Below are 27,534 nucleotides of genomic sequence, written 5' to 3'. Positions count from 1 at the left end.
TTGCGCATAACACCCAGTGCACCATGCAATACGTGCCCTCCTTAATACCCACCACCAGCGTATCCCAATCCCCCACCCCACTCCCCTCTGAAGTCCTCAGTTTGTTTCCCAGAGTCCATAGTCTCTCGTGGTTCATTCCCCCTTCTGTTTAGTCCCCCTTCATTCTTCCCTTTCTTCTCCTACCGATCTTCCTACTTCTTTTTTTTTTTTTTTAAGATTTTATTTATTTATTTGACAGAGATAGAGACAGCCAACGAGAGGGGCAACACAAGCAGGGGGAGTGGGAGAGGAAGAAGCAGGCTCATAGCAGAGGAACCTGATGTGGGGCTCCATCCCAGAACACCGGGATCACGCCCTGAGCCGAAGGCAGACGCTTAACGACTGTGCCACCCAGTTGCCCCCGATCTTCCTACTTCCTATGTTCCATAGATGAGAGAAAGCATATGATAATTGTCTTTCTCTGCTTGACTTATTTCACTTAGCATTATCTCCTCCAGTCCTGTCCATGTTGCTGCAAATGTTGGGTAATTGTTCCTTCTGATGGCTGAGTAATATTCCATTGTATATATGGACCACATCTTCTTAATCCATTCGTCTGTTGAATGGCTTCTCAGCTCCTTCCGCAGTTTGGCTGTTGTGGACGATGCTGCTGTGAACACGGGGGTGCATGTGGCCCTTCTCTTCACTACGTCTGTTATCTTTGGGGTGCAAGTGCTATTCTTGGACCGTCTCTGATACACCAGCCACCCTGTCCATTGGTAGTGTCAGCATAGGCTGGTTTTGTGAATGGCATAAGTTAGTATTTTTCATAATATTTCTTTACTTTTTTAAAGATTTTATTTATTTGAGAGAGAGCTTGCACACAAGCAAGGGGCAGAGGGAGAAGCAGATGCCCCGCTGAGCAGGGAGCCCAACATGGGCCTCGATCCCAGGACCCTGGGATCATGACCTGAGCTGAAGGCAGACGCTTCACGCCTGAGCCACGCAGGTGCCCCCTCATAATACTTGAATGAAAGGAGGAAACCTATTGGTGTTATGCACTGGAAGCTTGTGGCATGTCTCTCTGTTATTGAGTCGATTCCAACGCACAGAATTCTGGTGGTGCCCTCATAGCACAGATGGCCCTGGAGCAGCTGCCACGAGGTGCCCTTCGCACTTGGAGGCCTGGGTAGCAGTGCTCCGGCTATGTGGCGTCGTGGGAAGAGGGTATGTGTTGCTGTCCTAGGATCTCCTTTCAGCTCTGCTGCGGCTCTGTCTCCGCTTCACGTGGCAACCGTCCCGGGGTGTGGCCTGTGACTCCCCTGGACAGGAGAGGAAACGAAGCGTTTTGACACACTGTCTCTTGCCTGATGTCACATAGCTAGTAAGTGATACCATGGTTGGAAGTGTCTGCCTCATGAAACCCCAAATTAAGTGTGGGCTAGAAACTTTACGGTAGCTTCAGACACGAAAACACAGCAGAAGTAACAGCCTTGAGCAACACGTGTGTCCAAGTCAGAAGGGACCGTGTGTCCTTTCCTGTCACTGACTCCGTAAGTACTTCGGAAAGGAGGACCCTGTGTGCCTTACGTAAGTCATCGACCGGCTGGAAATGTTTCTCTTTTCCTTGGTGAAAATAATGGTTAACCCTGCTTGCAAAGCAGCAGTGAATGAGTGATTACAGAGCAGTCTACAGATGTTTACTTATGTTGGGAATGTTCACATGCAGAGTTCTTCCGCTCAGAACCTAACTGCCTGCGTCTCAGAAAATGCAGCTTTATCCCTTACCATTCTGCACAGTGACCGAAACCCAGAAATGCGTTGGTAGGTGTAATGGGCGTTCAGGTGACGGTGTGACACGGTGCACGAAAGATTTGCTCCCGCGGCCCCGAAGAAGTTAGCCTGGTTCCCTTCCCTCCGTGGAGGTGCGTCCAGCCCAGTGAGGGGAGTGGAGACCATGAGCCACGAGTCACTGGAGAGTGAGGCCAGTCCCGTGCTGGGGGCGACCAGGAACCGAGGGCCTGTGAGATGGGGAGCAGGAAACTGCGACCCAGACAGAGAAATCCAGTGCTGCCCCAGGGCTCATCGCGAACAGATGAAACCTGGAAATAAAACGGCCACCTCTCATATACAGACACCACATTTAGATGTGGGCCTGGCGGTCACCATACCCACATCAGAAATGTCGATGGCAATTAGAGCAGTGGGGGGGGTTCCAAAGCTCAGAAATGTCGATGGCAATTAGAGCTGGGGGGGGGGTTTCCAAAGCTCAGAAATGTCGATGGCAATTAGAGCTGGGGAGGGGGGGTTTCCAAAGCTCAGAAATGTCGATGGCAATTAGAGCTGGGGGGGGGGTTTCCCGGGGGGGGGTTCCAAAGCTCAGAAATGTCGATGGCAATTAGAGCTGGGGGGGGGGTCCAAAGCTCAGAAATGTCGATGGCAATTAGAGCTGGGGGGGGTTTCCGGGGGGGGTTTCCAAAGCTCAGAAATGTCGATGGCAATTAGAGCCTGGGGGGGGCGGTTTCCAAAGCTCAGAAATGTCGATGGCAATTAGAGCTGGGCTGGGGGGGGGGTTTCCAAAGCATTTGGCGTGTGTGTCTTTACGTGTATCTACATGATATTTTTCCTTCGGGCCCTTTGGTCCTTTCTGCCCCATCACAGGGTGTTTGGGCCGCGGAGCAGCATTCAGCATGGCCTTTCCTTAGGGACTTTCCTCTTCGTTCGTTTCATTCGGCTACACTGCCCCGTTAGAGACCTTTCACCTTCCGTTGCCTCCGCAGCGGCCAGGCTCATGAAGAAGGACAGCGTGGCATAGGGTCGAGCCCAAGCGCAGGTTGCAGGGCTCGGGGAGTCTCCAGTGTGTGGAGCCCGCCAGGCCTCCCTCCTCCTGGAACCGTGGGAGCAGCAGCGTTCCCCTTGGTAACATGTCCTTAGCATGTTTTGCATGACGTGAGCAAGCTACGTTGCATATCAATTGCTGGGGCTCTCGAATGCAGCGCCTTTTCATTTTTCCTTTGTGCGGCTTTACTCACTGCCCCCTTGTATACACCTAGGAGCAAGATGCTTTGATGCTTTTGCTGACAAATCCTTAAGACATCCTTATTTTCTGTATCTATGGATCTTACTATCACCATTGACTTTATACTTGAAAATTTAAAAAAGCGGGAGGGGGGATACACGTACAGTACACAGAGACCGACAGATAACGCATCTGACACACCCCCAGCAGACACACAGGCAACGTACGTGGTACAGACACACAGACATACACGCACGTTCTCTACTGAGCAGTCACGTGGAACCTGTTAGATCAGAATGTGACCCTAGCAGAGCCCCAGATTCCCATTTGTGGTCCTTCTTGTGACCCTGATTTCCTGAATTCCTAACTGGATTAAAAAACCAATTAGTGGTTTTTTATGCCTTTGACTTTGTAAGTTTGGTGGTGAGGAGAAGGAGTAAAAAAAATAAGGGGGAGGGAACAAGCTTGGCGCTGAAATTGCTGTGCTAACGTAAGTCTAACTGGAGTGCGGTGCTGGGGGGCAGTGCAGTGAACCCCATGGCTAGGACCAGGAGAGACCATACAGCATGTTTGCCTCCCCTAGGGCACTGAGCGCCCTGCAGTCCTGCAAAGGATGCCCCACTGGGAAGACAGGAAGTGCCCATGAGGCCTTGTGCCTGACAGAAGCCGGACATGGCCCTTGGGCAAACCGTGCAGGCCGTCTTTTGCTCCGAGTCCTTATTTCCCATGTGTGAGTTCTCTCCTGTGTCTGGGCACATCTCCACATCCTGTCTAACACACCCGGCAAATAGAGCTCCTTTTTCGTTAACATACTAAAGGTGAATCCAGATGGCCAAAAGCACTTAAGTTTGAGCAGTCCATTGTGGCTAATTTAATTGTGTGTGTCTGGGAGGTGGTGGGTAGTTAGGAAGTCAGCAGCACCAAGAGCCTTCCTGCAGATCTGTGGATGCTGTGTTTCAAGCCTGTTGGTAGGAGAGGAGGAAAAGTGCACGCATGGCTCCGCTCTTTGAAGCAGAATATTAGGGAGGCATTTGTGAAGTGTCGTGAATTAGGTTTTATGCTCCTTAAGAGGCACAGTGGCTGGAACGGAAAGGAGACACAGGGCATTCACCCCCCCGCAGCAGATCAAACCGACTCGTCCGCGGCAGGACGCCCGAGCCCTGAGTTAGGCTTCTCAAACCGCGTTCTCAGCTCGAAGGTGCTTAAATGCGATTCGGTAACCAGACAGCTGCTTGACGCTGTTCTCTACACATCCGTTGCTATGTTCAAGTTATTTTGAAAACTTGTAGTTTCTTTTAGTGCGTGCCTGGTATGTATTTTTGTCCTGCAATATCTACCTTCCTGGAACTGGGTTAATATTTTAAGCTCTTGTGCTTGGCTGCTTTGCCACCGTGTGTCTTCTAAGCTGAGGTGGTATGTTCAGTGTCTTGCCAGCAGAGAGCCAAGCTGCCCTCTCTCTGGGCCCCACTGGGACAAGCTCCTGTGCCCTCTTCTAGATACAGAGAGCTTCTAGCTTCTAGGTGGGGCAGGGTCCGGCCTGTCTGGCTGTGCTCCCGCAGCGCAGGGTGGGGGGCTGGCCCCAGCTGCTGACCATGGGAAAGGGGAAGGAATTGGGCATGGTCTGGGTTCTGCTCTCGAGCATCCGCTGAACCTGGAGGGGCTCGTTCTCCCGAGGGCATGGTCAGAGGGACGTGTGCAGGGCACCGGACTTGCAGGACAGCATCCCGGGGGTGGGGGGACATCTGTAACACCCAGGCCAGGCATCCTGTCCCAGGAGGCCGGCTCAGTCCTGGGTCTGAAGGCGAGTGCTAGAATGAGGCTCCTGCCCTGGGTGTCAGGGGGAAAGCCTTATCCGACTTGTTACTTAGTAGGTTACATCTCTTCTGGGCGCTGGTGCTCGGACGTGTCTGCTGGCTCTCCCGTTGCTGCCCTTCTTAGAGTTTCCTTTAACAACACGGTTGTCTCCTCAACGCGAAACTGCTCTTCCCTGACCTGAAGATTCCATCAGAGGCTCGTTTTATCACTCAGGTCGGAAGCAACCGTGTGTTGGCAAAGGCGTGGCCCCCTTCTCCGTTTCGGGTTTGATAGTTGTTAGCCTGCGAGCGTTGGCTACAGCACGGATAACCGCACACGTGAGGCCTGCCCGTGCGAGTGTTTTGTGGGAACCTTTCCGTGGGTGTGTGCGTGTCTGCACATATTAAACACAGGCATGTGTGCCTCGAAAGTACAGGTAGAACTGGAAATGGATCACAGGATGGAAAGATCACTGACCTCGTACGTGCCCAAAAGCCTGTGTTTTTCTCGTTTTTAATAATATACGACTTAATTTAAAGGTTTTATTAATAAATGGTTTTGTGCCTCACGCTGGAAAGTTCTGTGCCTTTGTATGTGGCAATTTCCCAAAGTAAGCCACGTAAAAATAGTGTTGTGACATGGAATAAGTGTTTCTGAATAAAGTCGTGTGAGAATTTTCATCAACATTGTTTTTAAAAATATTTGTGTAAATTTTTTTGCCCCAGCATGCAGCTTGCGTGTACGTGTGCGTGCATCTGATACGTGTGCGTGTGTTTTTAGTACTCCCCTTCCTATGACATGATGTGCCGACAGCCAGCCTGATATCCGGTGTGTGTTTCGATTGCGTATCTTGCATTACTGATTACGGTGGAGACAGGTGTGGGAAGACGTATATGGATTTAATTCCTTCAAATGATGTAAGACGATTATCCAGATCTGGGTTCTAGTCCCATTTGGAGAGAAGGTGTTACTTGGAGTCGTATGCTCATTTTTATACTTTCTCCCTCTAGACGAGCAGATGCCCAGCGTCCGGAAGCCATTCCGACATCGCAGCAGGACTCTCAGAAGCCGTCCCAGCTCTCTAAGCCACCTCCCACCTGGGAAGCGCCAGACGTGCCCCAGGAGGCCCGCAGCCGAGCGGGGACCCTACCTCGAGATTACAGATACCCAGAGGAAACGCTCGGCCCAGGACCACATGTCCCGAGCGCCCCCCCCTCGGCCCTGCACACTCGGGGGCAGGACCCAAGGCCTGTGAGCACTGCACCGCTCCCCAAGAAGCCAGCCCCACAGAGGCCACCGCCGCCCAAACGTGAACCCAGGCAACTCAAGGGCCTGGCCGGTGGCACACCCGGGACCGCTCCCCTAAGTGCCCCCAGCAAGCCCCTTCCCCCACCATCCCCGGAGGCCCTGGAGGCGTGTGTGGACCGCCTGTCCCTGTCCCACAGCCCCTGTACCTTGGTGGAGAAGCTGAGCAGTGCGCAGCCCGAAGATGGTGCAAGGGCCACTGGTGAGCACAACAAGCGGCATGTAGATGAGCACACAGCCTGTCCAAAGCGTGAGGCCCTGCTCCCGTCCAAGTTCCGGCCCCTGCAGACGTCCGCCATGGAGACCTCTCGCTCCCCTTCTCCTCAGTTCGCTCCCCAGAAGCTGACAGACAAACCTCCCCTGCTGATCCAGGAGGAGAATCCCACAAGGTACTGTCCTGGGACGGTGGCCCTGTGCTCTGACCCCTTTCCCGAGCTCCTGCAGGTGCATCTTTCCCGGGTGGTGGACGCCGGGTACCCTGCTTCAGCTGCACACACTGGATTTTAAGTTGCCCCTGGGGACTGACTCCATGGGGGAGAATCCACAGCTCCAGTGGTCAGTTGCATTGTGAACTTGGTAGGGGGGCTGTCCTGTTCCACAGAAGCAAGGGGGGTGTGGTGGAGGTGGGGGACCATCCCCTGTCCTTTTCACCCAAGGCCAGCGTTGACGTATGCATTCCCCACAGGTATCTACCCAGCAGGGCTGTGTTTTCTCTAAGCATCTGTGTGTAATCAGAATCCAGTTTAAACTGAGCAGGAGATCTTCGTGTTTTTCATAATGTCCAGTATTTCCACGCTGTTTTTTTCTTTTTCTTTTAAGATTTTCTTTATTTGAGAGAGAACGAGCAAGCACAGGGTAGGGTGCGGCAAGGGGAGAGGAGAGAGAGAGAGTCTCAAGCAGACTCTGTGCTGAGTGTGGAGCCTGACAGGCTTGATCCCAGGACCCCAAGATCATGACCTGAGCTGAAACCCAAGAGTCGGCTGCTTAACCAACTGGGCCACCCTGGTGCCCCCCTCCATGCTGTTTTTTTCTGTATCTTATGTGAAAAGCCAGGCTGGTATACACCTTTTGTTAAAGCAGAGGAAACGTCTATTATAGCACATGGTGCTGCTGTTAGAATTTCAGGCGTGGGATGGTCTGCCGTGCCCGTTGAGACGTTGATAGATGTTGTCAGGCAGGGTCTGACCCGTCAGGGGCGCTGTTTCCTTTTCCCTCCTGTGTGAGGGCCTTCGAAGAACTGAGAAGTGGAAGAAGTGGAGAATTTTCGTCTTGTTCTCTAGAGCAGTGGTTCTCAACCTGGGGGAGGGCCGCTTTGCCCCCAGGGCACAGCTGGCTGTGTCTGCAGAGGTTTTGGGTGTCACGGCTGAAGAGGGAGTGTTGCTCCTGGCATCTCGTGGGCAGAGGTGAGAGGTGCTGTCCCCAGTCTGCCCCGCAGCCAGGAACGCTCTGGCCCAGAGTGTCCTGACGCGTCTCACACAGTCACCAGCAGCCACATGCGGCCGTGCAAACGTCTGTTAGTGAGAAATAAAGTAAATTCGGTGCGGCTGGTGGCATAGACTGGTTATTTCCGCCATTTTCAGAAAGTCTGTTAGATCTTCTGTTCTACAGTCTCAAGCTAATCTTTTTTCTTTTCCTTCCTCCCTTCCTTCTTTCCTTCCTTCCTCTCCTTTCCCCTTTCCCCTTTCCTTTTCTCTTTTTTCTTTTCTTTTCTCTTTTTTCTTTTCTCTTTTCTTTTCTTTTCTTTTCTTTTCTTTTCTTTCTTTCTTTCACTTCAAAATATCTCCGCAGAGAGGATATACGTTCCTGGTGTCATCCTGTGTCTCCAGGTGTGGCACTGTCCCCACAGCTGCCTCTGCGGGCCCCCGCTGTGCTTTATGTCGTTCACAGTGTGGGTATCACTGCAGTACCTTCCCTGGCAGGTGACGTTGTCAGTTGTGAAAGGAAGGAGAAGCAACACGGTGGTCTGTGGTGGGCACGTATGTGAGACGGTTGCAAGCGAGCCGGCCTCAGCCCCTCCATTCTGCATTCTGCGGAGCTGGTGGGAGCCGCTGGGCTCCTCGGACAGACTGCCGTGTGCTCCCGTGCTGCTCCTGACCTGTGTGGGCTCTAGGAGGAGGCAGTAGCTTTCATGGTTTCTTGCCTGATTTTCTCATTCTGTCTTTCCTATGAGCTTGAGAGGGATTTCAGTAAGCAGTGACGATACTATTGAAGATCCTGGTGGGGGCGGGGAGGGGGGTCTTTGGGGACCCACATTATTGCATGTTCTCATCCGCCGTGTCAGCGGGGCTGGAAAGGGTCGTCTTTGCATCCTGTCTCTTGCTGTACAGGTGCTCACAGAGAGCTGAGCTCTGGTTGGCATTTGGACACATACCCAACTACGTCCGCTCCGTTCTTCCCGGGAAGCACAGTGAGGCAGAGGGTGGCCGTGCCACTTCCGAAACTTGCTGCCAAGGAAGTTGGTCATAGGGTACCGAATGAGTCGCCATGCCCCAGGGTGTGTATTGTTGGTCAGTCCTGATATGAAAGCATGGAATCCCAGTGACCAACGAGACAGAGAAGCCAGGGCTCAGGATCGGTGACCACAGTCTGCTCCTGACGGGCTAGCAGGGGGAGCGTGCCCGGGGCAGGGCTTCCTACTCTGCCTGGCATGTGAGATACTGTTCTTGCCCTACCCTGTGTGGACTTGGGGTTCTTGCGCTGGAGCTGCTCGCCTCCTCTCCTCCGTGGCTGGTGTCTCCCTCCTTCCAGTTAGCCCTCGATCACGAGTGTGCGTGTGCCGGGGCGCTTGCCGGGGCGCAAGGCAGACACCCACACTCACGCACCTGTTGAGCGGTTCCCGTGTGCCAGGCACGGAGCTGCAGCTGGAACGCAGAGAACAGGGTGCGGCATTCCTTTCCTCTGGGGAATTTCAGAATGGGTATTCATGCCCCCCCAAACCGTGTCAACTCCTGTCCTAACACTAGGTAGCTTACTTTCAAAGCTTTGAAAGTTCTCTGGGGTTTTTGTTTAAACTACAACATGGAGACGCTGGCCAGCAGGTGCGGCCAGTGACACAGATTTGATCGCTCCTAGAAGCGTCCTCAGGAGCGTTTTCCTGCGCGCCTGTTTCCATTTGGGAGTGAACGAGCACAGAGTGTCGGGACGGCTCCTGCACGGCCACGTGGGTGGCATTAGTGGCGTCACCTTGAGCCTCTGCGTGTGAGAGTCTGCTGAGTGGGTCCTCTGGTTCACCCAAGCGGCACGGCGTGCAGCTGACGGTCACCCTCCGCAGTGGGTGTGAGCAGAACCGAGTGGAGCACTTGCTGTTGGGGCCGGGCGGGCCCCCAGGGGCAGCGGGCGCTTTGAGAGGAGCCGCGGGGCTCGGCGCACCCCCCTTCTCCACCTCTCTGCCTTTGGATTAGGAATCGATGAGATCTGGTTGCGGTAAGGTCTGATCTGCTGTGTTTTGTCCTGACTTTGAAGTAAAAGTTCATCCAACTTTTTAAATGTGCAAGTCTGGCCAGCTTACAAGAGGAGAGGCCCTTTATGCTTAGAAAGGACCAGGAAGAGATGCTTTGCTGGAAAGTATAGGTCAACGTGTGAAGGACTTGTTCTTTTTTCCTTGTCTTCCTGCCCTGGAAATCCAGTTTCTCCACAAGTCGGGGAATAAATAGAGGCTGGCTTAGACGTCAGTCCTGGGGCAGCGCCTGGCTGGCTTAGTCGGGAGAGCATGGGACTCCTGATCTCAGGGTTGTAAGTTCAAGCCCCACATTGGGCGTAGAGCTGACTTTAAAAAAAAAATTCAGTAGTAGGTGATCTGGGTTTATAAATTTTTTTTTAAAGATTTTATTTATTCATTCGATAGAGAGAGAGACAGCCAGTGAGAGAGGGAACACAAGCGGGGGAGTGGGAGAGGAAGAAACAGGCTCCCAGAGGAGGAGCCTGATGTGGGGCTCGATCCCAGAATGCCGAGATCACGCCCTGAGCCAAAGGCAGACGCTTAACGACTGAGCCACCCAGGCGCCCCAGTGATCTGGGTTTCTAAGTGTGTAATGGAAGGAATGAGGAGAGGGGTTCTTCTGTCTCTGTCTTTGCTTGGATAAGATGCCCAAAGTTTCCTTCTGACGTTTAGCACATCTAAATGGTATTTTCCACAGAGCTGGCCTTTTAAAATTTATTCATAAATTTTAAAGAAGGCATTAGGTGGGGACTGTACATGAATACCTAGATAAAACATCTAATGATTTCTACTGGAGGAGAGAAGAGAATACAAAATGATTTTAGCCTGTACACTGCAGTGTACAGGGAAAAAACCATACTGTGTTCCCAGCTGCCAGTTAAAGGGTGAAAAACCTTTAATTTAGAGCACTGGAATGTTCCATGCGGTACACAAAATTCGGTCCGTTAGGGTCACATGGTAGAAATGACCTTAGCCCACTATACTAGAAACAAATGCAGAACTTTGGCTTTATGATTTTGACTTGTTTTTTCCTTCCCTTGTGGACACCAGCAGATGGCTCTCTTTCTCCAATATGTCCTTCAGAAATACTTGAAACAGACTTTTGTCCCTGTGACCCTGGTCCACGGGATCCCTGGGTGTGGTCCAGCGAAGTCTAGCTGAGGGCACCAAGCGGCATTCGAGGGAGTCCTGCATGAAGCCCCATCACACTGACCAGTCCATGTTCTGTCTTCCGTGCGGGTGCCCCCCAGTTCCTTTCACTGCGAAACCTTCTTTAGTAATTTATCTTATTTATTTACTTTTTTAGAGACCATGTGCGAGCGGGGGTAGAGACGGGCAGAGGAGGGAGAGGAGAGGGAGACAGACAATCTTAAGCAGGCTCTATACCCAGTGCAGAGCCCCATGCGGGCTTGATCTCACGACCCTGAAATCATGACCTGAGCCGAATCAAGAGTCAGACGCTAAACCAACTGAGCCACCCAGGCGCCCCCTCCCCGCCTTTTTTTTAAAGTAAGCTTCACAGCCAATATGGTGCCCAGTGTGGAACTTGAACTCATGACCCTGAGATCAAGACCTGAGCTGAGAGCTGAGATCAAGAGTCAGGTGCTTAGGGGCACCTGGGTGGCTCATTCGTTAAGCGTCTGCCTTCGGCTCAGGTCATGATCCCAGGGTCCTGGGATTGAGCTCCACATCAGGCTTCCTGCTCAGTGGGAAGCCTGCTTCTCCCTCTCACACTCCCCCTGCTTGTGTTCCCTCTCTCACTGTCTCTCTCTGTCAAATAAATAAAATCTTTAAAAAAAAAAAAGCTGGGCCCTTAACTGACTGAGTCACCCAGGCGCCACCCCCCATCTTTTTTTTTTTCCCCTAAGGAAAAGTGTGTACTCAGTGAATCACTTAAAATAATACCTAAGTGGTGTGCCCTGTGGTTAGTGCCAGATCCTTGCGTGGCTGCTTTGAGAAGCCGTGTGAAGGGTGGCTTGAAGTGTTGAGTGGTGGAAGGCCGGTGGAGGGTGACAGCCGGTGCACCCAGCACATGAGGAAGCCTCCGATTGGGGCCAGTGGGTGCGTGTCCTCAGTGTCCACTCAGATCATAGCCGCTGTGTAGGGAGGTCTTCCCGCAACCTCAGAACCACGCAGGCACCCGTCGGTGTGCGCTGGCCCTGCTTTGAGAGGCAGCGACGGAAGGCTGTCATGACAGTTGTGTTAGAGAAGCCTATCTTCCCCGCCCCCAAAGAAAACGTAAGTGAGCGGGGCTTGTTAACGCGCGCACGATGGCCGGCATGAAAACGAGTGTTCAGCCGTCTGCCCCTCGGTAAGCCCAGCGATCCAGCCTCAGGCGTCTGTGGGTGTGTGGGTGACTTTGGAAATTGGAAGGTGTCCAGATGCTCAGGGTCAGGAAATGGGGCCTCCTCAACCTCCATGCGCCGTCCTGGGTCGTGGGATCCTGGAGGTTCCCTGCACTGCGGTGGCCGCACGTCCCCCTGCCGTCAGGGCAGGCGAGGAACCGGCTGGTTTCTGGCCCGGGTAGCAGTCCATACGGGGCTCACTCTGTGTTTTCAGCACATGGACTTCTCTTTCCAGAATCGAGCGGGTGATGGACAACAACACCACGGTAAAGATGGTACCCATCAAGATCGTGCACTCGGAGAGCCAGCCTGAGAAGGAGAGCCGCCAGGGCCTGGCCCGCACCGCCGAGCTGCCCGCGCTGCCCAGCGGGCTGGAGAAAGACCAGATCAAGACGCTCAGCACGTCCGAGCAGTCCTACTCGCGCTTCTGCCTCTACAGCCGCCAGGGCGCCGAGCCCGAGCCCCAGCGCCCCAGCGCCCCAGCGCCCCGCGCCAACGACCACGGGGCCTCTCCTTCCGCGCTCAGCTACGTGAAGGCCAAGGAGAGGACGGCCGAAGACCTGAAGTCGGAGGAGCTGGCCCGGGAGATCGTGGGGAAGGACAAGTCCCTGGCCGATATCCTGGACCCCAGCGTGAAGATCAGAACCACCATGGACCTCATGGAGGGCATCTTCCCCAAGGACGAGCACCTGCTGGAGGAAGCTCAGCAGCGCAGGAAGCTGCTGCCCAAAGTGCCGTCTCCCAGAACCGTGGAGGAGAGGTGAGCAAGCGCTGCCCTCGTTCTGCAGCTCGGCCACCGCGCGTCCACCCTCCAAGCGTCTCTCGGGCTTCGGGGGCGAGGGGCTGGTACGTGGGTCTGTGTGCACATGGCTTTTCGGGGCCCCATTTTCATAAGCACTGCCCAGTGCTTGAGCCCGTGTTGGCTGTTTTGTGACCCTCCCAAAAGAGCCACTGAGGCCCTTTCCTGGGGATGCCACCTTGGGGGCCTGGCAGAGATGTGGAAACACCACAGGTCCTGCGCATTCTTGGCTTGAGCCCCGTTTGGTTCAGGGTGATGCCCATGGGCTCCTTTCTCAGAAGACAGAGCTTCTCAGCTGGGACACTGTCTCCTTCCAGAGGTTGGCAATGTCCAGATCCGTGTTTAGGTGTCAGGCCTGGGAGGTGCTCCTGGCACCCTGTGGGTGGAGACCAGAGAGGCTGCCGTGCGCAGGACACCCCCATAGCAAAGAAGGCCCTGGCCCCGGATGTCGTTCGTGAAGGCTCCTGAACGTCCGGGTTGGCGAAGGAGACTTTGTGCTCCTGGTTATCGAGTGCGGTGAGGGGATGCATGGCCACTGGTTTGGTAGCCTGCCCTTCACAGCCCGTCTCCTTCACGGGCTGCCTGCGTGGGCGTGTGGGCTTGCATCTGTCCTGGTGGTGCCCGCTGTTGCCATAAGCACCCTTTATGGACAGTAGGTGGGAGCGCCAGTGACACCCAGCACAGAAGGACAAAGGGGCTGAGACGGGCCCGAGCCAGGGGGCGCGGACATGGTGGCAGACAGAAAAGTGCAGGCTGCATTCGGGGCCTTGGGGCCTCACTTACAGGGAACTGTGCGCACGTACTCCTCGCAGACCTTAGGCTCCCGGCGAAAATTCTCCCTCTGCTCCCTTCCCCCCACACCCGGGGAGATTCTTAGACATCCCTGCTTATTTGACTTTTCCCCCTTCTTAAGAAACTGCGTTCCGTAGACTTGCGGAGTATCCATTTGGCAACGCGGTGTCTAGTTCTGTCTTGTCGCTTCTCCCCCGCCCCCTTGGCCGTCTCGTGCCGCGGGCTGTTGTGCTTGCGTTGGCACCGCCGCGTGCTCGTCACGGAGCGGGGGGGCTGGGAGGGGGCGTCTGGCGCGGAGTCACAGCCGGCTGACGTGCCCACTCACGTGTCCCGCAGGAGAGAGGAGCCGGGCGTGCCGGCGGCCCTGTTCCTCGCCACCAGCTCCTCCTACTACAGCACGTCAGCCCCCAAGGCGGAGCTGCTGATTAAAATGAAGGACCTGCAGCAGCAGGAGCCCGAAGACGACTCGGGCAGCGACTTGGACCACGACCTGGCGGTGAAGAAGGTAGGGAGGCCCGTTGTCGAGGACGCCGTGCTCGACGTTGGGGCAATAGGAGTTAAACACTTAGCGGCTAAGCCTTCTGTTCCAAAATGGGGCCTTTGCCCTCACAGTCTCTTTACCATCTTTTTTTTTTTTTTAAGATTTTATTTATTTACCTAGAGAGGGAGGAGGGGCAGAGGGAGAAACAGACTCCCCGCTGAGCAAGAAGCCTGATGCAGGATTTGACCCTGGGAATCTGGGGTCGTGACTTGAGCTGAAGGCAGACGCTTCACCGACTGAGCCACCCAGGCACCCCTCTTTACTATCTTTTTATAAAGGATCTAAGGTCCTATTAAGTGGGTACCATTCTCATTCAAAGTTCGATTGAGATGTCCCTTCTATCCCATTTAAAATCCAAGGACTTGGGGCACCCACGTCGCTCAGTCGTTCAGTGTCTGCTTTCAGCTCAGGTCATGATCTTAGGGTCCTGGGATCCAGCGCCACGTGGAGTTCCCCACTCAGCAGGGAGTCTGCCTCTCCCTCTGCCCCTCTCCCACACTCGTGTTCACACGCGCTCTCTCTCAAATAAATAAAACCTTTGAAAAAATAAAAATAAAATCTAGGGACTTCATTGTGTGACCTCTAGCGAGTCACACGTTCTCTTTGAATATCAAGTTCTAGTACCTCTAACCAGAGGATCATAATCCCACAGTGGGTTGTAAGGTGCGTCATTTGCTAACCGAAACAACTCCTTGGGAGCTTGGGGATACAGCAGTAGATGGAACAGAATGGAGCCTTCCCTTCCCCGAGGGGGAGCTCACGTTCAGCGAACACCGAAACCCGTACACGGTACAGGGTCAGCACAACGTGGCCCACCACCTGCTTCGATAAAAGACGTTCTCTGGAAACACAGCCGCACCGATCCGTTTATGTACGCGCTCTGGTGGCTCTCACACCACACACAGCAACCTGGAGTACTTGCCCCTGACCATGTGCTCCATAAAGGCGAAGGTCTTCAGTGTCTGGCCCTTTACAGAAAGAGTTTGCCAGCCGTTAGTGTAGTCATCGCATGGTAGAATCGAAACAGGGTGCAGGAATGGGGTGAGACAAAGGAATGCGGTTACGGGGTGATGACTGAACAGTGACCTGGGTGGAGTGTGAAGGGTAAGCCGCGCGGGCGCCTGGGTGTGCTGCGGGGAGAGGGGCCGGCCGGTGCTAAGGTCCTGAGGTGGGAGCCTCCCAGCGTGTTGGAGAAGCAGCAGGGGCCGGTGGTGGGAGCCGTGTGCACCAGGAATGGAGGGTGGGAGGTGACGTCGGAATGAGGTCAGGAACAGTGAGGGCTCATGAGGTCGTGCGAGGGACAGAATTACTGCTGTCACGGTCAATGTCGTTACTACTGTATTAGCGTTAAATCTTCATGATATGTCGGCATGCCACAGCTGTGCCATCTAAGGGACTACCTGTTTTTTATAGGTAGGTAGGCCTCAGCATTAAATGGATGAGGGAAGTGCCAAGGAAAAGTCTGTCTCAGAGGATACCACGTACTGTTTATTCCAGGGGTCTTGAGCCTGTCTAAATAGTAGTAGGAAAAGAAAAGGAGGGAACCAGCATTTTGTGAATGTTTTCCATATGCTTAGTACTTTGGAAAAGGGCTTTCATTAAAAAATATTTTTTTTTTAAAGATTTTTTATTTATTTATTTGACAGAGATAGAGACAGCCAGCGAGAGAGGGAACACAGGCAGGGGGAGTGGGAGAGGAAGAAGCAGGCTCCCAGCGGAGGAGCCTGATGTGGGGCTCGATCCCATAACGCCGGGATCACGCCCTGAGCCGAAGGCAGACGCTTAACCGCTGTGCCACCCAGGCGCCCCAAAAAATATTTTTTTTTAACAAAAATCTTTGTGAAAGATTTTGCTGGAAGTCTGTATGTATGATTAGTGGTTTAAAAATACCACCGGTTGATTTCACATAGAATAGAAGAAATCCTATGACCCGTGCACAAAAGAAAATTACTTCCAGTTTGGGAAACAGTAGCTTTTTGGTTCAAGGAGTTGAAGGAAATGGAAGATAAGCATTTTGGTCTTGGGCCTCTAAGGCCCTGTATCTGGCTTATGGTTGCATATTCTGCTGTTGTTGTTGTTGTTGTTTTTTAAATAAAGAATCAAAAATGTTTTTAGTTTTTCTCATAAAACTAGAAAAAAATGTACACTTTGGACAGTTCTAATTCAGTCCTGACCCTAGATGTAGCCGACTCTGTGCTTTACGATGTGCCCCTGTTTCTCATGCTGTGATGAATTTGGAGTGCAGCGCTCCCTGTCTCGCTCCTTTCATCTCTGTTGCACTTTCTCGTTTTGCTTTTGGGAGACACAAGATGCTGGGGCACCACCTCCCCTCAGATGGCTGCTTTGGGATTGAGATGAGTCCCTGTGGGGCGCCTGGGTGCTTCTGTTGGCTAAGGGTCTGCCTTTGGCTCAGGTCATGGTCCTGGGTCCTGGGATCGAGTCCTGCATCGGGCTCCCAGCTCAGCTGGGGTCTGTTTCTCCCTCTGCCCCTCCCTTCTGCTCATGCTCTTGCTGGCTCTCTCTCCCTCTCTCTCAAATGAATAAGTTACACATATTTTTAAAAAAAGAGATGAGTCCTTGTGAACTTGCCTCCTGACAGCCCACCCCCCACCCACCTGCCCCATGATTACACTCTGAAGCTGACCGACATATTTTGTGCAATATGCACGTGCCGGTCGATTTCACCATCGATGGCAAGGGCTAGAAATCACAGTTCTGCGCAGTGTTAGTGACTCAGGAATCCTGCTTTTCGGCTTGATTTGACAAAGGCATCTGCCGCCCTGTCTTTGCACCCTTCCTTCCAGTACCCACAAATACACTGTGTCGTGCGGTTACGCGAAGTGTGCGCCAGGGAGAGGAGCAGATGAGTGCTCTGCAGGTGTACCTGGTGGGCCATGATGGTAGAGTAGCAAGACCCCGAATCCCCTGTGAGCCAGACGTTCCCAGAGGGACCTCGGCTGTCACGATCCCAGCATCACTGCGTGCTCACAGAGCCAAGTGCCGAAGAGGGTGACCCTGTGTTTTAGGAGAAGACTAAGGACGCAGGACAGAACACAAGGTTCCATGCAGGGAAGCGGTGAGGGAATTCTGGTGTCTGGTTGGAAGCATTAGGCCGGGAAGGCTAAAAGTTTGTTTTTGTACCCGCTCAGAAAGTGCTCTGGTGGGGTTACGGGGTTCTGCAGGAGAACCAAGCACACGCCTCTGAGGGTCCTGCTTTCTCCCTGGGCCCAAGAGGTGGGCACAAGCACCAGAGAGAAAAGACCGCATTTCCCCTGTGGAGTGGGACAAAAGTGAGGTGTCTGGGGCCATCTGAACGGAGGTAGAGGAACAGGTGTGAGCCCTGGGGCCGGGCCTCTGCCACCAGTTGCTCTCATCCCAGGCCTCGCCGAATGCCACGTGCTGCAGGACACAAGCAGATGGGCTTGTGTGAGGCCTTCGGCACCCAGGGGGGTGCGAAGAGTGATTGATTCCCGTGCTGCCTGGGCCAGGCCTCCCTCATCCCAAGATCTTTCAAAGTCAACGTCTGTGCTGCTTAGAATGGCCCTTTAAGGAGGGGGGGGGGTGTTTTTCTAAGAAAAGCTTACGCAAGACATACAAAGGAATCAAAAGAATTTGGGCTCCTTCCAGAAAGCCCAGTTTCAAGTTAGCTCAGCTGATGCTGCAGGTTTGTAGGCACGTTTTCATGCATTGGCAGGAAATCTTCGTGATGGTAATTGCTGAAGAATAATGACACTGAAGGATTACCGGTAACACTGGCGAGACCTCCTCATACAACCACAATCCTCTAAATTGCTTGAGGAATTCATTCAGGTTAGGCTTGGCTGCAGGCAAGAATTTGGAAAGTTCTCTGTCTCTATAATCTGTTTTGTGCTTTTCCCTCAAGTAATGAATATCCGCGAAAAAGCCATCTCAGCTGTGGGATTCGAAGTGGGTTTCACCCGATAAGGAGGGTCCACGGAGACACAGAAAGGCAGGCGTGAGCACACTCCGACTCCCACACCCTAAGACAAAACAGCAAAGAGGTGTAGACACAGACGGTTCTTTTTTTTTTTAAAAGATTTTATTTATTTATTCGACAGAGATAGAGACAGCCAGCGAGAGAGGGAACACAAGCAGGGGGAGTGGGAGAGGAAGAAGCAGGCTCCCAGCAGAGGAGCCTGATGTGGGGCTCGATCCCAGAACGCCGGGATCACACCCTGAGCCGAAAGCTTAACGACTGAGCCACCCAGGCGCCCTGACACAGACGGTTCTAACTGAGGGAAGGAAACGCCTGAACGTCCTGAGCAGCCCTGATGAAAGGCCGTGGCTTTCGGAACTGAGGGCTTATTTTTAGTATGCGTGTGGACCCCTAAATGCTGGGTGGAGGGTGTCCGTCAGTGCCTCATCCTGAGACAGCTGCCGTGTGGTCAGCTCATACAAAGCATGGCTGCTGCACTCCTGGTTCAGCGCGTCTTTCCTCTGCAGTTGGACTCTTCCCACGTCAGGAGTCGTCGGCACAGGCGACCTGCACTTGACTGCTGTGTGTGCAGTCAGGGAAGCTTCTACCGCGCACTGCCAGGGTTGCTGACACCTGCTGAGTATGGGGCACCCGCTGGGGGCTGCTGGGCTGCTAATTCGCGTGCAGGGAATTCCTTCAGTCCTCGAGGTGGGCGCTCCTGTTCCCCGTGTAGCCGTGGACGTGGTCCTGGAGAGCGTCAGGAGTCTGTGCTCCCTCTGGCCGTGTGCCTTCTGTCCCCCAGGCTCTGCACGCTCCCTCTGCGGTCAGAGTTGGTAAACTGCCCCAGGACAAGGGGCGGGCGACGGCACAGTGACTCCCGTAGGCCTACTTTATATAGTGTCCTTGGTACAGCCCAGTGAGCTAAAAGTCCGCATTGGGGGGCGCCTGGGTGGCACAGCGGTTAAGCGTCTGCCTTTGGCTCAGGGCATGATCCTGGCGTTCTGGGATCGAGCCCCACATCAGGCTCCTCTGCTGGGAGCCTGCTTCTTCCTCTCCCACTCCCCCTGCTTGTGTTCCCTCTCTCGCTGGCTGTCTTTCTCTGTCAAATAGATAAATAAAATCTTTAAAAAAAAAAAAAAAAAAGTCCGCATTGGACTTGAGCGTTCAGATGGTCCCATCTTCATTCGGGTTTGTGCCCCTGAGCACTGTGTCGTTCGGGGCTAGCCCAGCGGCGTGCTGGCATCACGTTGGCTTTTCAGAACTCAGCAGGCGGGGACGAACACCCCGTTGGTTCTGCTCTGGGTGGACCTGATAGCTTAGCGATGTCCGTGATCGTCAGAAAGTGGTTTTTCCCAGGGCAGGGCTCAGCGCAGTACTCCTTGAAAGCCATCCCTGTAATTCTTCCCACGTGTAACAGGAGGCGGATAGTCTTTGCCACTCAAGTCAGAGCACACGGTGCCGATGTATATGTTTTAGTTTTTATGTTTGCCCTTTAAAAAATGATCATTTAGGGGCGCCTGGGTGGCACAGTGGTTGAGCGTCTGCCTTCAACTCAGGGCATGATCCTGGCGTTATGGGATCGAGCCCCACATCAGGCTCCTCCGCTATGAGCCTGCTTCTTCCTCTCCCACTCCCCCTGCTTGTGTTCCCTCTCTCGCTGGCTGTCTCTATCTCTGTCAAATAAATAAAAAAAATCTTTAAAAAAAAAAATGATCATTTAAAGGGCCGATGGGAGAGGAGAGTGGGGAGTTCGTGTTGAAGGGTCAGAGCTTCAGTTGGGGAACGTGAGAAAGTTCTGGAGACTGGTGGCAGTGGTGGTTGTACAACCACGTGGATACACGGAATGCCACAGAGTGGTACACTTAAACGTGCGTCAAATGATCAATGTCTTATGTTTATTTTGCCATATTAAAAAAAAAAATGAGTAATTCGTTTGCATTTTGGTCATATTCAAGTCAGGTGTCTGTAAAAGACTTTTAATTTTACTGACATCCCTTTATCTGTTTTAACTTTTAATTGCTCACCCTATGTACAACATACTTCTTAGTCGTGGAATTCAGTACTGGGCGTGAGACTCCGTAGCTTCTGTACATGTGAGTCTTTAAATTACAAAATGCCAGGGGCGCCTGGGGGGCTCAATCCGTTAGGCATCTGCCTTCAGCTCAGGTCATGATCCCAGGGTCCTGGAATCGAGCCCCGCGTCGGGCTTCCTGCTCAGCGCGGCGCCTGCTTCTCTCTCTCTCTCTCTCTCAAATAAATAAACAATCTTAAATAAATAAATAAATTGGGAAGTTCCAAAGTCTGAAACCCAAAGTGTCACTGAGATTCCTGGCAGAGGTACAGGGTGGAATGAGGTTTTACTGTGAGTAGCCCCGGGGGCCAGACCCTGCCCTGTCGTCTAGGACACTAACAGGATGAGAGCAGGGTGGTTTGGTTTAGTTCTCACTTAAATGCCAGTGACGTCACCAGGAGTTGTTATCCTTCCCCTGGTCTTATAAATCCTCTGTTTTTGGATGCAAAATAAACTCTGACCCGGTTGGGCTGAATTCCACGCAGGTCGGTTACGTGAGAATGCAGGGCTGCAGCAGCGGCGCAAGGTGCCGGGTCGGGGCAACCCTAACGAGTGTTTGCACGCCACCCTCTGTCCCCACAGCAGGAGCTCATCGAGAGCATCAGTCGCAAGCTGCAGGTGCTTCGGGAAGCCCGGGAGAGCCTCCTGGAGGACATCCAGGCCAACGGTGCCCTTGGGGACGAGGTGGAGGCCATTGCCAAAGATGTCTGCAAGCCCAACGAGTTTGACAAGTTCCGGATGTTCATTGGGGACCTGGACAAAGTGGTGAACCTTCTGCTGTCGCTGTCTGGCCGCCTGGCCCGCGTGGAAAATGCCCTCAATAATTTGGATGACAGTACTTCTCCTGGTGATCGGGTAGGTGCAGCATGTCTGGGCCGGACATCGGGGGGCCCGTGTGGTGATGGGGTAGGTACAGTGTGTCTGGGCCAGACATCGGGGGGCCCGTGTGGTGATGGGGTAGGTACAGCGTGTCTGGGCCGGACATCGGGGGGCCCATCTGGTGATGGGGTAGGTACAGCGTGTCTGGGCCAGACATCAGGGGGCCCATCTGGTGATGGGGTAGGTACAGCGTGTCTGGGCCAGACATCGGGGGGCCCGTGTGGTGATGGGGTAGGTACAGCGTGTCTGGGCCGGACATCGGGGGGCCCGTGTGGTGATGGGGTAGGTACAGCGTGTCTGGGCCAGACATCGGGGGGCCCGTGTGGTGATGGGGTAGGTACAGTGTGTCTGGGCCGGACATCAGGGGGCCCGTGTGGTGATGGGGTAGGTACAGTGTGTCTGGGCTGGACATCGGGGGGCCCATCTGGTGATGGGGTAGGTACAGTGTGTCTGGGCCGGACATCAGGGGGCCCGTGTGGTGATGGGGTAGGTACAGCGTGTCTGGGCCGGACATCAGGGGGCCCGTGTGGTGATCGGGTAGGTACAGTGTGTCTGGGCCAGACATCGGGGGGCCCGTGTGGTGATGGGGTAGGTACAGCGTGTCTGGGCCGGACATCGGGGGGCCCGTGTGGTGATGGGGTAGGTACAGTGTGTCTGGGCCGGACATCAGGGAGCCCGTGTGGTGATGGGGTAGGTACAGCGTGTCTGGGCCGGACATCGGGGGGCCCGTCTGGTGATGGGGTAGGTACAGTGTGTCTGGGCCGGACATCGGGGGGCCCGTCTGGTGATGGGGTAGGTACAGTGTGTCTGGCTGGGCCGGACATCGGGGGGCCCGTCTGGTGATGGGGTAGGTACAGCGTGTCTGGGCTGGACATCGGGGGGCCCACGGGCAGGTCGTGCTCAGTGTGTTGTGAGTTCATGCGGTGAAGCCTCACACAGCTGCTGGGCAGCCCGTCCAGGCTCGCCATCTCCTTCCATCGAACCGACACAAACAGGTGCTGCCGGGGCGCACGGGGCCTTGAACGCCGCTGTCATTGGATGGCAGGGCTGCTGTGATGTTCGGGAAGAACCGGGGGTTCTTTGTGACGTCTTTTCCTCCATTCTGTGATCCTTACTAATAACGGTCTCCTCCTCGGAGATTGTCTTGGTCACGTGACTACGTGAACCGGGTGCTCAGCTACTCTGACAGATTATAAGCACTCAGTGATCATGGAATTTGATGTTGTTGCTGTTTTTAACAGGAGTGCACACAGCAGTCTGGAAGGAGCCGAACGACTTGTCGGCCTTTTCCCCCTTTCTTTTTTCTTTTTTCTTTTTTTTTTTTTTTTGAAGATTTTATTTATTTGTCAGAGAGAGCACGACCAGGGGTCGGGGGAGCAGCAGGCAGAGGGAGAAGCAGGCAGGACTCGATCCCAGGACCCCAGGATCATGACCAGAGCCGAAAGCAGATGCTTACCCGGCTGAGTCACTCAGGCGTCCCCCTTTGTCCCTTTCTTGAGGTGTGCAGCTTGGAACATGTGTCTTAGTGCATTTATGTTTCGGTTTTTCACATGCAAAATACAGGAAGTAATATCTACCTTGTTGGCTTTCCTTTCTGGGTCAAATATCAGCAGAACATTGAGTTTCATTCTTTGAGTAGGCCCTCAAATGATCATTTTTATTATTAATAAGACTCCTTAACTTCTCTGAAAGGGGAGCAGAAGAGGCACCCCTCTCCCTTACTCCACGTGAGAGTGGGGTCGGCCGCATAAATCTTCTAGAGTGTGGCTTTCACGCCGTTGTAATTCTGTGCTTGGCTAAGTCGTTAGTGACTACCATTTGAACGTACTATATAAGCATTTAAGAAAAAACTGGGGCCGTTGGGTGAGGTGTAGATTCCGTGTTGCTGTTTTCCCCATCTTTGCCGGCAGTATCTGAGAAGAGGAAAAGAACAAGAAAGAGATTTCTTTATACTTAATTGGAATATTTTCAAGTATTGATTTAAGAGAAAAAACAGTATTGTCTTTGCGGCTCAGCTCATCTTTAATCCATTTTTCCCTCTGTGTGTGGAACAGACACTTTAGAATTTTGGGATGATACGGGCGCCTGGGTGGCTCCGTTGGTGAAGCAGCTCCCTTCAGCTCAGGTCACGATCTCAGGGTCCTGGGATCGAGCCCCACATCGGGCTCCGTGCTCAGCAGAGAGTCTGCTGCTCCCCCTGCTTGTGCTCTCTCTCTCTTTCGGACAAATAAATAAGTAAAATCTTAAAAAAGAAAATTGAGGGGATGCCAGAAGGAATGAACGCTAAGGACCATGGTCCTTCTGGATACCAGGCTCTGTGGGTACCGTACATGGGTACCCTCACTACACCCTGGGGTCCCTCCAAATGCAGTGTCTCATTGCCACGGCCAACCATGGTGCAGTGCTCCAGTCTCCACATAGCTGCCTTTGGAGGGGAGTCTGTCAGGCAGCCGCAGCCCGGGGAAGCTACGGTTTTCAGAGACGGACATGGTAACCGGTTAAAAGACACAGAGGGAAGTTTTATAAGGCTCCCTCCATCTTTCCAGTTACAAAATGAACGTGTGGGTTGATGCAGACACGTCAGGTCCTCCCCCCGGTCTCTGCAGCTTCCTGTCACCAGTCAGCCCGACTGATTGTACTAGCCCGAGTGGACATTGGCACGAATTTGCCTTGCCCCCCCCCCCCGTGAAATCTCCCTGTTAGTTTGACGTGGAGGTGGCGATGTCCCACAGGAGTGGGCAGGATGCCCTGAATGGCGGTGTGGTCCGGTACTTCCTGGAAAGCCGCATACCAGCAGCGCTCTTCCCGTGCGTGGGCAAAGGACGCCGTGTCCTAGATGCTCATGCATGGCTGTTGGTGACTGTTCGTGGCCACGCGGCAAAGTGGCGGAATAACGGAGTGGCTGTCCTGGTGCCCAGCTGGAAATCGCACCGAGGAGATGAACCGCCGGCCTCCCCCGGCTGACACTGGAAGACATTTCGTGCGTTCATGTCTTCCTTGCATAGTTTGCATGGAACTTGGAGATGGTAGGGACAGTTCGGGGTGTACTTTGCAGGCCGAGAGAGGGACCGTGAGTGCCGCGTTTTGGGACTGGGGTTGTCTGTGCCCCCAGAGCAGGACCTTTGTGAGGAGCCAGGGAGTCTGCCCCATAGCCCTGCGTTTCTTCTGCCTGTGCTCGCTCCCTCACCCATGTTCTTCTGCAAATAGCCCGGAGGCTCTTCCTCCTGCCAGCCAGGTTTAGGAATCGCGCTCTGGGAGTTCTTTAGAATCTTGTTCCTTTTGCCGACTACCAGAGTCTTGTCGCAGACAGGCCTCTGACTCACCTGGGATCCCTCAGTCCTTTACACCCCTTGAGCTTCCCTAAATTCTGTCGTTGTCTTTGCCTCTCATCGCGGCTGTTTGTCTGAGCCATTCAAGGCCAAGGCCGGTGGGAGGAGCGCAGGCGGGACAAGCCCGTGGGCGTGTATGGGAGGCTGGGGCCAGAGCCTGCTGCGGCCCGCGAGTGCGTTTCCCCCCCCCCCATATATTCCCGTGCGGATGCCGTCGGATCTCTGGTGCCTGACTTCGGTGTCTCCGCACGCAGACTTCTGGCATCATGGAGCTGTTGGCCGGAGCCCCTGTGCTAGCCCGGCTTCTCAGCGGGCTCGTTTCTCTCTCCCCACAGCAATCACTGCTCGAGAAGCAGCGGCTGCTCGTCCAACAGCACGAGGACGCCAAGGAACTGAAGGAGAACCTGGACCGCCGGGAGCGCATCGTGTTCGACATCCTGGCCAGCTACCTCAGCGAGGACAGCCTGGCGGACTATGAGCATTTCGTGAAGATGAAGTCCGCCCTCATCATCGAGCAGCGGGAGCTGGAAGATAAGATACACTTGGGCGAAGAGCAGCTGAAGTGCTTGTTCGACAGCCTTCAGACCGAGAGAGGCAAATAAGAGGGGCCCTCCCTGGTGGAGGACGGAAACGGGCCGTGGGAGCTCCGTTCCTGAGGATGCAAGTAGAAACCCCAGCCTGTATTTATCTCCCGTAGCAAGACGGCTGTTAGGAGAACAATAACTTCCGTGTGTGTTTGCGATGGTTTATTTAATTTTTTGGTTTCCTTTTTGAATGCGGAGCTGAATGTCTCACTGTTAGCCATTTCTCCTTTGCAAGTTAGCACACGTGGCGGTGGGCTCCGGTGGATGGCGACTTCGCGCAGTCTAGACGGTGGGCTCCGGTCACGTGGTGCGTGCAAGGGGTCGTTTTCACGGGTAGGTCTGCCCTTCCTCCCATCTTCACATCCGGAAGCAACCGCTCGGGAAGCAAGCCGAGCGAGTCTGTAAGATGCATGAGAGGGGAAACTCTGGCGCACGTCTTGTCCTGTGATTCATCCAAAGCATGGGTTGCTACGTGTTGTCCCTGTTCGTCCGGTGGTATGGACCGTTCCTTGTCCGTCCTTTGTTGTCCCCCAGCAAAAACCACGATGATGTGTGTGCTCATTTATTAACATTTTGGAAAGGTGAGTCGTTTCCGAGTGGTCAAAAACCAGCTGTGAAACAAATAACCTACGTGTTGGGTTCACTCATTCTGAAATTACCACTTAGAGAAATAGCGTGCATGCTTTAAAACACACGCACAAAACGAGTAGCTTTAGTATTGACATCACGGTTCAGGGGGTGTTTCCCTGCTCGGTTCATAGTATGTCCAGTAGCGTGATGTGCTTGCTAGACATCCGTTTCCTGAGACCAACAGCAGGTTTCCGAAATTACTTTTTCCCCAGAAACTTAACTCTGTCTGCATAGGCTTGTCAATGATAATTGGCTGCTTGTGTCTTTTTGCCTCTTTAAACCCACTACCATGCCGTACTTGCCAGAACCTTTCCTCTGGTTTTTCAAAGGTCCCATGGACTCTGGAACCCCCAAAACTCATCTTCTGCCACAAAGTTTATAGGTTCTGTGCCCCTTTTATTGGTGGAAATGGCAAGATTCTAACAAGAGTCTGTTCACTAAGAAAACACTGTCATGCTGTCCATTTCCAGTGGACAAGCCACAGACTGGGAGAGAAGATTTGCCAATCACGTATGTGACAAAGGACCCATATCTAGAACTTATAAAGAACTTTCAGAACTCCACAGTAAGAGAACAAACAGCCCAGTTGGAACGTGGGCAAGAGACTTACGTTGGCGCTTCACCAAAGAGGACGTATGTGTGCGTGGCAAATCGGCACGTGGACAGATGTTCAACCACCAATGGCTTGGTTGTAATGTAGGTTTTATCTGCGTCGTTGCAACCCCGGTGTGTTGGTTCACAAACGCTCATCGGATTCAGTGCCTGGTAAATGGCAGGAGAGCCCCTGGGACGACTTCATGTTGAGGTGATACCGGATGTTGGTTTGACCGAGGGATCATTTGAATCCTCATTTCCCCGTATTGCCGTAAAAGTTTTCCAACAGGTGGCAGGACAATCCTTTTGTTGGCAGTGACCGTTGCCTTACCAAAACACACGTGCACGCGAATGTCTTAACCGACCGGTGTCTATAGTTCCTGAGCCAGAGGGGGTGAGCTGGACTCCTGAGCCACAGCATGGGTGTCTGTGCCCCCCCCCACAGCGGGGTCCAAACTGGCAGGCTTCAGCAGTGCAGGCAATAAGCACTCTTTTTGGCAACCCACCTGTGCCAAAAAGATAAACGCCTTCTCACAAATTGTCATTCCTCTTGAATCAAGCTATTTCGGACTTGAAAAATCCCCATTCTGCCAATGAAGTGTCCTCCTTCCCTTCTGGTGTAGTCCTTTGCTGTGAAAACTGGTCACTTCAGAAAAGGTGAAGCTGGCTGTCCACGGACCTCCGTCATTCTCCCCTAGGGGGACAACCATACTAAGTTGAGTGTATTTTGCTTTTAATTTAGACAGAGCTTTTATCTGTGATTCTTTCCCCTCAAATACAGTATTGTGAATCATTTTAATGATAAATATGTAAAATGTGAATAATAGAATTTACGTGTCTGTATCCAGCCTTTTGAGGTCTTTGGAGGACATTCTCTTATACATAGCAATATATAGCGCTCTCCTACCCTTTCAGCAAAGCACACATCGTCGTTACCGTCCCGTGCCCTTCCCCTGTCTGCCTCTTACACGTCCGGTTAGCGGGGACCCAAAGATTCCAGTGAGTCGGTGTACGTAACTTTGTAAATTGCTGTATTACTGCATACAACAGCAGTCTGGTGCTCATGTTCTGCCTCCGGCATTCTTAGGTGGTGGCCAGTTCCTCCCCCCTCTGTCACAGCTCAGCTCCGGAATGCTCTGTATAGCGAGATTTCAGTCAGGGGCATTGCCTGTGGCTTTTATCCTGCCTTCCACTGTGGAAAATGTGTACATATTTCATGCTCGACACGTACCACTTACCTCTCCACACCTCGTCCTGCTTGACTTTAGCAAAATAAATAGTGTCTTTGAGTGAATGGAGCATGACTTTGACTTACCTGTGTTATATCTTTCTTTAAATAAGCAGACTATCCTCACCGTATGTCAAATTCTGATCAGTTGTGGGATTGTGATTATTTCTTTGTGCGTCACTGTAGGCCAGTCTAGCCAGGGCTGATCAGTTTGCAGTCGAAAAAGTCAGGGACGCGGGTTGTATCAGTCAGCCATTGCCACAGTTAGG

The 27,534-nt window shown here is 53.2% G+C and overlaps 1 protein-coding gene across 2 annotated transcripts in view; it reads left to right on the top strand.

Annotated features, from left to right (window-relative positions):
- Positions 1-27,331, top strand: part of LOC125282542 (protein Shroom2-like) — a 137,194-nt gene extending 109,863 nt beyond the window's left edge. The window contains exons 6-10 of one of the 2 annotated variants that reach the window (XM_048217545.2): positions 5,803-6,486; positions 12,117-12,641; positions 13,809-13,977; positions 20,607-20,876; positions 24,565-27,331. In XM_048217545.2, coding sequence (XP_048073502.1) covers positions 5,803-6,486; positions 12,117-12,641; positions 13,809-13,977; positions 20,607-20,876; positions 24,565-24,831 — 1,915 coding nt within the window. In that variant the 3' untranslated portion in view covers positions 24,832-27,331. Of the gene's footprint in view, positions 1-5,802; positions 6,487-12,116; positions 12,642-13,808; positions 13,978-20,603; positions 20,877-24,564 lie in introns of both variants that reach the window. The other variant, XM_048217544.2, reaches the window with a different exon arrangement.
- Positions 27,332-27,534: the final 203 nt, after the last annotated feature.

Source organism: Ursus arctos, chromosome Y (assembly GCF_023065955.2).
Source record: "Ursus arctos isolate Adak ecotype North America chromosome Y, UrsArc2.0, whole genome shotgun sequence".
Lineage (NCBI taxonomy): Eukaryota > Metazoa > Chordata > Mammalia > Carnivora > Ursidae > Ursus > Ursus arctos.
Note: the sequence above shows the minus strand (reverse complement) of the source record. Positions and strands in the feature narration are given on the sequence as shown.